Raw genomic sequence first — 9,600 nt, 5'->3', positions numbered from 1 at the left:
GCCCCCCTCCCGCCCCGCCCCGGCCCGCCCTCCGGTAACCGGAACACCTCGTAACATTTCATGCGAGTTCCCGATTTGTAGTGTTGTATCACATCCCGCTTTCCGACTTGATTTCACGCGGAGAAGTGCTTCAAAAAACCGAGTCCGCCCGCGCTTTCTTTGGACGGCACTATTTGATTGTACCAGCAGCCTGAGGAATGTGCGGAGGCACACGGTCGGAGTGAGGCGGCTTCGGGAGAGAGACGCGGAGCCCTTCACCCGCGGAGTCCCCCCCGCCGCCGCTGCCGCCGCCGCCGCTGCCGCCGTTGCCGCCGTTGCCGCCGTCGGCCTTTCCCGAGCACTCTCGCCCCGGCTTGCGAGTGGCAACTTGTCTGAAAAGCTAACAGAGGAATTCTTCTGGGCTTAAGTGTCGCAGTCGTTCGAAACAAGACTTTGCACACGTTTTCAACACGACCCTTCCTCCCTTCCAAAAATACCTTTTGCTCATTCAATATATTGCCGACGGTGCTTATATTTGGTCATTATTCAAACAAAAGCGTTTCTCTTGGCTCCACCGGTCCGAAATGCCCTCACTACCACCACCGCATCGCCAAAATAGAAATCATCAATACTATGCCAAAAGTCAGGCAACACAATCACTAACACCCACAACTAAAACCAAATACAAAGTACATTAGGCCTAGGCTCTGAGGAGGATTCAGAGACGTCAACTCGTGGCAAAATACCTAACACCATTGTTCTAAAATGCTTATTCTGACATTGCATTTGTGGAATCCATCTATCTTCATCAGATTTAGGGCGAAAGTGCGTGCTTTAATCGACATTTCTTGAATCGACGAAGTCATGAGGAGTGATTGAAAATAGAATAATAATAATAATAATATTATAATCATAATAATAACTCCACCAAAATGCATTCATGTTGGATTTGATTCTGGAAATTTAAACTCGCCCATTTCTGACGCTGGATGGTTTAAATCGAGAAAGAGTGAAGTTTGGACGGACAAAAGACGCTTTGAATACAGTCGTCAAATGTTTACATTGGAGCTCAGGCAGAGAAAACCCAACGAGAGTTTATAGCGTCATCTGGCGGCCGTTTCTCCTAATTGCCCCGTCCTTTGTGTCCTAGCGGTCATTTGTAGTAACTGCAGGCAAGATGGCGTCCCCCGTAAGGATGGTGTGTTCCTCCGGTGAGACACGGATTATTGTGTTTTGAAATACCTTGTTTTTCGAGTCGCGTTTCGTTTTAACATGACAGTGATGACAGTCAATTTGAGCTGCTCGCTTTCCCTTTTAATCCCCAGCAAACACGACGCGTCTAGCAGCTAATGCTAACTGCGTCCGGCAGCTAATGCTAACTGCGTACAGCAGCCAATGCTTACTGCGTCCGGCAGCTAATGCTAACTGCGTACAGCAGCCAATGCTTACTGCGTCCAGCAGCTAATGCTAACTGCGTCCAGCAGCTAATGCTTACTGCGTCCAGCAGCTAATGCTTACTGCGTCCAGCAGCTAATGCTAACTGTGTCTCAGCGTAAATTCGCCGCACTTTTATGATATGTTTGTACTTTTTGTGAGTGTGTGTGCAGCGTTCAGACACTCCTGCCGGTGGTTCAGCACGACGCCGGGAGCTCAAGGGGGAGGAAAGTGGAGGAAAGAGTAAGTTGGGACTCAAATGGTGTCTGTCACACTGAGATTGTGCCAATCCGCAATTCGTTGATATATTGTTGTTGTTTAGACACGGACTTGCACGCAGTGGCAGCGAATATGGAGCGCTAACAGATCTACCCGATTGGTCTTTTGCAGGTAGTCACCCGAATGCAATGTGTCTCACTCATTCAGGCACAGACTATAAAGTCCACTGGGGTTTTAATTGTCATTCCATTGGTTTGCAGATGGCAGGGCAGCGCCGCCCATGAAGGGCATGTTGAGGAGAAGGGGAGAGAGGGAAGAAATGGCAGTAAGCGCGATTAACCCAGTTATCGTTGAATTATTTTCCGACTTTATTCAATGTCTCTTTCACAGAGGCGCATCGTGACGCTCCATTCCGAGATGGATCGAGGTATGGAGTCGTGGCGGGAAAGGAAAGAAGAAGCGCAAAGAATTGAGGAGCACAAAAGGTCTCTGCTGCTTAAGCCTAAAGGGAAGCTACTCAAGAAGAAGGATGCTCACAGTTAGGAAGAGAGAGAGAGAGAGAGAGAGCCTGCTAAATAACACCCCCAATGTCAAAAGTCAAGTGTTGTGTGGTAGGTAGTATTTTCATGGAATAAATCACTTCGACCCAGTTTGGGCCAATTTTTGCGTCATCCACTGGAGGGCAGTATTTCTCCAGTGAAGGTCAATCGAAAGGCTCAACCGCCATTTGGTTTTCTTTCTGTGCTCAGGGAGGTAGGTGGCTTTCAGCCGCTGTGCAAAATATGGCCTGCGGGGCGGGGGCATGTAAATCCACACCATCATTTCATACCAACATTTCACATTTTTGGTCATCATCGGTTGTTGAACGTGGAGATATAGAACTCGTGTGCTTGATGTCATCAAAAGATGAAAAGTAAAAGCATGAGAAAACACGGAAATGTGTCGTCGTTGGAAGGAGTTCAATGAACGCAGCCGCTGGCTTGATGGACTGACAACTTTTGGCCGTACACGGCATCGTCAAAGCATTGAGGAAAACGGTCAATGGATGGTGTGAGTTCTCGTGGCATCGTGAACACGTTTTGCCCGTCACATTGCACCAGATGCAAAGTCAGCTCAGCGGTGTGCAATGGAATGGGATGCGATGGGAATTGCTTTCTCCAAAGAGGTAAGCCCGCCACAAATGCTGCCGCTGCTGCTGACCTATCGAGTGGAGTGGGAAGCCCACCCTCCCTTTCGCCCACCCTCCCTCTCGCCCACCTTCCCCCGTCTTGTTTTGCTTTTGAGGAAATGAGAAGCAGATGTTTGGCTTTTGTGTTTGGTTGAAGGCAGATGAGCGAGCGAGCGAGCGAGCGAGCGAGCGAGCGGACAACACAGGAAGCACGTGACAGTGTGCGTTCACACGAAATTGGAAGTATTCACGGCGCTCAACTTTGACCTCATTCATTTTGGAATACTTTCCAGATACAATGTGGGTCAAAGCGCTTAGGAGGCGTTGCCGTCATTTTTTTGTTTCTTTTTCTAGCAGATGTTTTCCAGAGTGGGTAAACCTAGCTCACGGGGTACCAGCCACTATGTAGGTCACCCGACCAAAAAAAAAAAAAAAAGAATTCAGGTTGAATTGCAAGTAGTCACTTCCCACCAAGGCACCCAGACGCCAGACTGAGAAAGAGTGTGTCAGCACAAAAACCAAAAAAACACTCCCACAGAAATGTCCGACTCATCAGTATTTTCCTCAGCGAGGAGAGCAGATGCCAAAGGATAAAAAGGCATATCAACAATCTCGTTGGCTTTTATTGATACACTCATCATTATAAATATCAGTATGGTCATTAAAGGTCCTCCAATTCACTTTTGATTTTGCTTTGAAGCTGTTCATAAATAGTATGGATGATCACGAGCTAATGTCTGGGGAAAAAAAGGTTTGCACTAACAATCAGCAAAGCCAGATTGTTGCTTATTTGCTCGATCATTGTCACGCTGCGCCTCTGTCCAGCAGGACTCGTAATTGACAATGAACACATGCAAACCAAATAGCCAACGACGAGACTTGGAATAAAAACAATAATCATTTACAAGAAAAAAAACAATCCCTTAATATCGATTGCACCGTATTGTTGTATGCTGATCCCCGTCACTCTCTGTGCAGAGACCAAGAGAACCAAATTGTCGGACCGACCCGACCCGACTCGTCCCACCTTAACTTCTGCGGATACAGAAAAAAAAACAACCAGCGACGGAAAATGTGGAAAAGATGCATCCTTGTGGTTATTTGCAATGTCTTTGGCAACTGTGGCGTGGATTTGGATGGCTTGCAATCAAACAGCAGTTCGGCCAAACTCGTCCACGAAAAAAACAAACACTACTCCCAAAGAAGTCAGGATCAAGTGAAAAGGCACCTTTAGAGGCGGGCCTAATTGGACTTTGCGGAACGCCGCCTTGTCTTCCCAGCCGCCGGCCGAGTGATCCACGCATTTGTTTGTTTGCGAGTGGAACGAAGCTCAGCGGCCGCGACGTCTGTTTGAAACCTGCCACGCGTCGAGTCGAAACAACTTCACTTATTGTGCATTTTAGAGTCATCAACTCCAAATCCCAAACTTTTTGGGAGTAGTGTATCTCAAGGCGGAAAAAAAAAAGAAAATGGAATATGAGCAAGAGATCTAGGAAGTCATTGTTTGTTTGTTTGTTTGTTTGTTTGTTTTTATATCCCTCCCGGTTGTAGGCATGTTCTTTATGTAAATAGATAGCATAGAAATACAGCGGGTTTTGGTTTCTACGTGGAAACCCCCCAAACGTTTGGACCGAGCGTGCGTCCATCCGTCTCGTCAGTGCTTGCGCCGTTCCCGCTTTCCACCTCCCTCCACCTGGCCCTTACTCGCTCCTGTTCGGGTCCCTCGGCGGTAGTCCGTGGCTAGCCGCTGCCTAGACCTTGTCCAGAAGTGACCTCTGGCAGTAGAGGAGGCGGCGGGGCGTGCCGTATTTCCTGAAGAACAACAGCGCCCCCAGAGTGACCACCACCAGGACCAAGAGGAGGAGCGGGATCACCACGGCCGCCGGCCCGACGCCGCCCCCGGCCTCGTCCACCTCCAGGATGATCACTTCCTCTTCGCGACCCTTCTTTGGCTCCTCGCCCTCGCAGCCCATCCAGTGGCTCAGCGCAGACTTGGGGTAGCCCGACTCCACTTTCATGTACTGGTTGTTGAACTTCCAATACTTGTTGGCTTTGTAGAAGTACGTGTACGCTGAGGGAAAGGCCACTCGGTCACTCGTTTGACGGGCGCTCGGCTTTGACTTTGAGGCTACTCACAGCCGTCCTCGCTCATGATGGCCGCCTTGATGTTGTCCGGAGCGCCGCTCCAGGTGCCGATCGGTTTCGGGTAGCCGCCGTCCACCGTGCGAGTCCTCTCGTCGAAGCGGTAGTACCTGCCGACGGCCGTCGTGTCAATGAGCATCGGACGACTGAAAAAAAATGGACGGGCAAACTCACTTTGTGCCCCTGAAGAAGTAGGTCTGGCCCGTGGGGGTGTAGAAGAGCGCCGCGTCCATTCTATCTTGCGGCAGACCGCTCCCCATGTCTCGGAGGCTCTTGGGAGAGTCCTTATCCATTGCGGACTCGCTGAAGACCCAGTACCTGTCACCTGTTGAGTCAAGATACCGCTGGGTCATATCAGGTGCGGAACATGGTGACATCCGGCTCAACCGCCATACGGAAAGGTACTCTCGCGATGCCTTGACGGTGGTGAATTCTACCACGTGCAAGCGGCCGTCTTCGAAAGGTCAAACCTCCGGCGGTAAAGGACAGCACATTGCAGACGAAAATCCAATTTGGTCCATTGTGCGACTTTAGCGGCGGCAGTGCTCACCGACGGGTCAGGGTCCGCTATCCTGCCTGTTTTAGGAGGCGCCCTACCACAACACACCTGATTCGTCGGCAAGTTCTAGAAAGGCATCCTGATGATTTGAATCAGGTGTGTTGCCGGATCGGGACCAGACTTGGTGACCGCATTACGGGTAGGCAACCCGGGTCCTGGAGATATAACTGGGCTTGCTAGCCCAGCCGTAGGTCCAAAATCCACGGCCCGCAGAGCTTACCCTTGAAGAAGACAAATTTGCCATCGTCCCGCTCGTACGCGGCGTTGATGTTGGAAGGCAGGCCTTTCCAGAAGTGAACGATGGGCATCGGGTAGCCCGGAAGCACCTTGTTGTTGCGCACGCGCCAAAACCACTGGTCCTGGAAAGTTCCCCAATAGCCGTGAGACGCACAGGAAGGTTTTCCACACACACACACGGAGGGAGAGGTGACAGATAATACCTTGAAGACAAACTTTTCGCCTCTGAGGATGGCGATGGTGTCAAAGTGTCCCTCGCAGATGTCCGGACCGTGTTCTGGTCTCTTGGGGTTGGACGACTTTGTGGGTCTAGGCGGCGGAGGAGGAGGACCGCCTGTCTCGGTCCCTGCGGGAGGGAGGGAGGGAGAATGGTTCATCATCGGTTGTATTCCTTTGCCGCCGCCGTCACGTACCATAAATGGCTTGGATGCCTCTGCGGTCGTCATCCGGAAGCTGGAAGTTGTCAGTGTCCATCCACTGGTAGAAGGGCGCCATGATGGCAGAGGGGTTGTTGGAGTGCTCCAGACCCAGAGCGTGACCTAGCTCATGGACGGCCACCAGGAACACGTTGTTCCCTTTGCGGAGACAAACCACTGATGATTTCTGGCCAGAGCAGTCCCAGAGGACCTTGGCCTTTAGCTTACCGCCCTGGTCCACGTTCCCCGTTGTCCAGGGCTCGGCGAGGTCAAAATGCGTGTCCCCGCCCATCCCCTGACCGGGGAAGTAGGCGTGAGCCAGGAAGCCGCCTTCGCCGTCAAACGGTGTGCTGTCGCCGTGGAAGCCCTCCGAGAAGGAGAGCATGATGTCGGCGTATTTGTCCACCTTGCCCCGGATGTGGCTGTACGGAATCTCCCTGAAAGTGAGCGGGATGGCGTCCTCCCACACTTTGAAGGCCTTCCGGATGGCCTCGTAGGTGGCGCGCTCGCCCACTTTCGGCGTGTAATTTTCCATACTGCGAGCAGAGAGAGGAATTCAGACCTGGTCAGAGCGGATGCGGACGACCGAGAAGCGCGGCGGCGGCGGCGGCGGCGGCCTCAGTCCTGACCTGAAAGTCACCTCCGACTTGTCCCACTTCAATCCTTGCACCGCGTAGCGCTTTCTCCTCAGGTTACTCTTCAGCTCCGCCCCAAATTTATCCGGAACTCCGCATCGCGGACGGCTCATGGCCCTGGCGACGGTCAAAGCAAAAAGTGGCGTCTGGGATTTGCACGGGCGACTTCTCAAGACTCACCTTAAGGTGTCGGTGTCGATGGAGCCGGTGACGGTCAAGCCGTAGAAGCCCTGCATGGCCGCGACGGCCGTCTCCACCGAGCGGGGCGAGCGCAGGGCCTGCGCTCGGACGTCGCCGGGGGGCAGGTAGCCGTATTGCTGAAGCCACGCCTTTCCGGTCAGACAAGGGGGAAAAAAAGAAACATTGACAAAAGCCCATCGCTCCGCTTCCGCCGTTAGTCTTCCGGATGGAGACGCCTGCTTTCAGATGGATACATTTCCCAGCGCATCTGCTGGACCGCGCGAGGTGCCGAACATTTGCCAGGTAGGGCGGCGCCAAATCCAAAGTGAGGAGAAAATATGAGTCACCGCGCGTGACCTTGGAGTCTGTCTGGACTTTGGCAACTCGCAGACGTTAGCACGCCTGCCTCACAGTTTAGAGGCGCCGGGTTCGACTCCGGTGCGGAGTTTGCATTACTCTCCTGGTGAGGAGGAGAAGCGCTTGGGAAGATGAACGAATGAATGGTTTCTGGTGGCCAGGGGGTCCCCGCTCTACGTGTCTCTTGCTGATCCATCCAAATTTTGGACAGGAAGTGGTGCTCTGGATGACATTTGAGTGCTTCCTGACCTGACCTGACTGCTGCCACTGTTTCCTTCTTTGAAGGAGCAGGCGCCATCAAAGCTTCTATTTATGGAGGCTTGAACATGGCCGCCGCCGCCGCCGCTGCTTTAGGTAAACACACACACTTACACACACACACGCCTACCTGAGAGTGCGCAGTGTGTCTGCAGACGCTAAAGCATGTGGTGGGAGAATCTTTTGGGGACCCGCTACTGCTATTTGATTTGAATCCGAGGTTTCTGACGGCGAGCCAATAACGAGCAAGTTCAATTTGAGAGCGAGTCAGTTGTTCCTCTGTCTGTGCCAGTGGGGGAAAAAAAAAAAATCCACTCCGGAATTTTTACTCCAATGTCTTTCCTTGATTAAGCAGAGTTAAGAGCAGGGCTGCCGTATCTGGCGAAACTACAATCGGGTCTGGTTTGGGGGTTGTCACCTTGACAGGTCGTTCTGGCCAGGAGCTGATTTTGATGCTAACGTGTCGAGTCAAGATGAAGCCAGATGCAGATGATCTGCTTCCCACTTTTAGCAGACGGAACCAAGAACAAATACTCTTATTGTACTTTAATAGATTTGACTCCGCCTCTTCTCTCCGTCTTCCTCGGTCAAAATCGGCTCTTCCGAGGTGATGGCGGACCGACGGGCGAGTATTAGCGACTGAGCAACTGTGGGCCACTTTGTCTTGATATGTATTCCCGCTGTCTGACCATTCTTGGACGGACGGACGGACGGACAGTACATTTTGAAATGGAGCCACTCAGTTCAAAAGGACGCAAAATGGTTGAGGCCGTTCCGATGGATTTTGCCCACGGCCCTCGTCAAAGCCCAAAAAGTGGCTTCCGATTTGGAAGCGTGCCTCGTCGTTTCTCGGAATGTTGCGGTTTGGCCATGTGACATCAGGTGATGCAACGCATCTCAGCGCCGTCGACGTCTTTGTCTGTGTTTTTCGCGGTCAGTCATGCATCCCGCACGGCCGAGTCAGAATATGATTCACTTCCCTTCTCTCTCGCTCCTTCTCCACATCGAGACGACAATTGCTAGCTAGTTTTGGTGGTGAACCTCGCAGGGCGTTGCTGTGTTTGCTTCTACGTCGAGAAAAGACGCTGAGCTCAAAGCATTTGAAAGATGAGCGATCCTAAACTGTCTTTGTCAGAGCAGGATGGCCAAGCCGATCTGATTTCAGATAACTTTCCGTCAACTCGGCCGATCTCTACGAGCACGGGTGAAAACCGATGGAGTGCTCTGCTGTCTTTCTTAACAATGCAGAATGAAAATGGCAGAAGAAGAAAATATCACTTGATGGCACAAGGCATTCATCTTTTTTCCGCATGGAAAATCACCCCCCGCCAGCCACACTGGCAGGCTCCATTTCTCCAACTGGTGGAAAAGTGACGAGAAAAAGTGACGAGGCGGGCGGGCGGCCTTCCGTCCGTCCGTCCGTCCGTCCGTCCGTCCGTCTGTCCGTCCGTCTGTCCGTCCGTCACTTACCTCTGCTTTCAACACATCTGCCGTGACGGAATAGCAGCGGATGGCGCAGGCCAAGGCGACCACCAAGAGCGGCAACATTTTCTTCTTCTCCGACTGGCCTGGCGCGAATTCCGAGGTCTTCCCGATGAGCCAAGTAAAACCAAGCCGTGCGAGTCTTGAAGCCAAGCGCCGGGCCGGACCGGACCGGACCGAGTCAAATGCAAACTGAGAGTGAAAGACAAAGAAATGAACTCATCCCATCTGTTGTGTGTCAACTTCTCTCCCCCCCCCCCTCACTTTCTTACAGAGTGTGTGGACGTGGTCAGAGCGGAGTGATGGAGGAGCCTTTGGGTCCTCCTCCAGATGTGCCTGCCTGTGGTGTTTTCTTTTTCTTTTTCTTTTTTTTCTTTTTAACTCCCCCGCGCCGCCCCGCCCCGCCCCGCGGCGCGCCGCCCCGCGCCGCCCCCTCCTACCCGTCTGCTGTGTGCCGAGCATAGCATACGCACATAGACAGCGCCTTGGGCAGCAAGTTGTATGTCGACGCCATCTTGGGTGTGGCAAAGTTTT

The 9,600-nt window shown here is 52.3% G+C and overlaps 2 protein-coding genes across 4 annotated transcripts; one reads left to right on the top strand and one right to left on the bottom strand.

The window, feature by feature from the left end:
- The first annotated feature begins 145 nt into the window (after nt 1-145).
- Nucleotides 146-2,818, top strand: mrpl52 (mitochondrial ribosomal protein L52). Of its 3 annotated transcripts, XR_015065451.1 has the most exons (6): nt 146-1,190; nt 1,572-1,656; nt 1,736-1,803; nt 1,893-1,957; nt 2,023-2,243; nt 2,382-2,818. XR_015065451.1 is itself a non-coding variant. In XM_085905372.1 (5 exons), the coding sequence occupies exons 1-5, from the start codon at nt 1,157-1,159 to the stop codon at nt 2,173-2,175; spliced, it is 405 nt and encodes a 134-aa protein (XP_085761498.1). In that variant the 5' UTR covers nt 153-1,156; the 3' UTR covers nt 2,176-2,282. The 3 variants fall into 3 exon arrangements, 2 of the variants coding, with proteins under 2 accessions (XP_085761498.1, XP_085761500.1); XM_085905372.1 differs by lacking the exon at nt 2,382-2,818 and having other exon boundaries at nt 153-1,190; nt 2,023-2,282; XM_085905374.1 differs by lacking the exon at nt 2,382-2,818 and having other exon boundaries at nt 188-1,190; nt 1,587-1,656; nt 2,023-2,282.
- A 587-nt stretch (nt 2,819-3,405) lies between these two features.
- mmp14a (matrix metallopeptidase 14a (membrane-inserted)) lies at nt 3,406-9,467 on the bottom strand. Its single transcript, XM_085905226.1, has 11 exons — nt 9,339-9,467; nt 9,055-9,258; nt 6,970-7,118; nt 6,784-6,906; nt 6,383-6,690; nt 6,152-6,313; nt 5,942-6,084; nt 5,722-5,860; nt 5,117-5,267; nt 4,937-5,052; nt 3,406-4,871 (listed from the first exon to the last, which is right to left on the bottom strand). Exons 2-11 carry the CDS (start codon nt 9,130-9,132, stop codon nt 4,552-4,554), a joined length of 1,689 nt encoding a protein of 562 aa, XP_085761352.1. The 5' UTR covers nt 9,133-9,258; nt 9,339-9,467; the 3' UTR covers nt 3,406-4,551.
- Between the last annotated feature and the right edge of the window lie 133 nt (nt 9,468-9,600).

The sequence above is a fragment of the Syngnathus leptorhynchus genome, chromosome 2 (assembly GCF_054491065.1).
Source record: "Syngnathus leptorhynchus isolate UIUO chromosome 2, UIUO_Slep, whole genome shotgun sequence".
Lineage (NCBI taxonomy): Eukaryota > Metazoa > Chordata > Actinopteri > Syngnathiformes > Syngnathidae > Syngnathus > Syngnathus leptorhynchus.
This window is presented reverse-complemented; position numbering and strand designations above follow the sequence as displayed.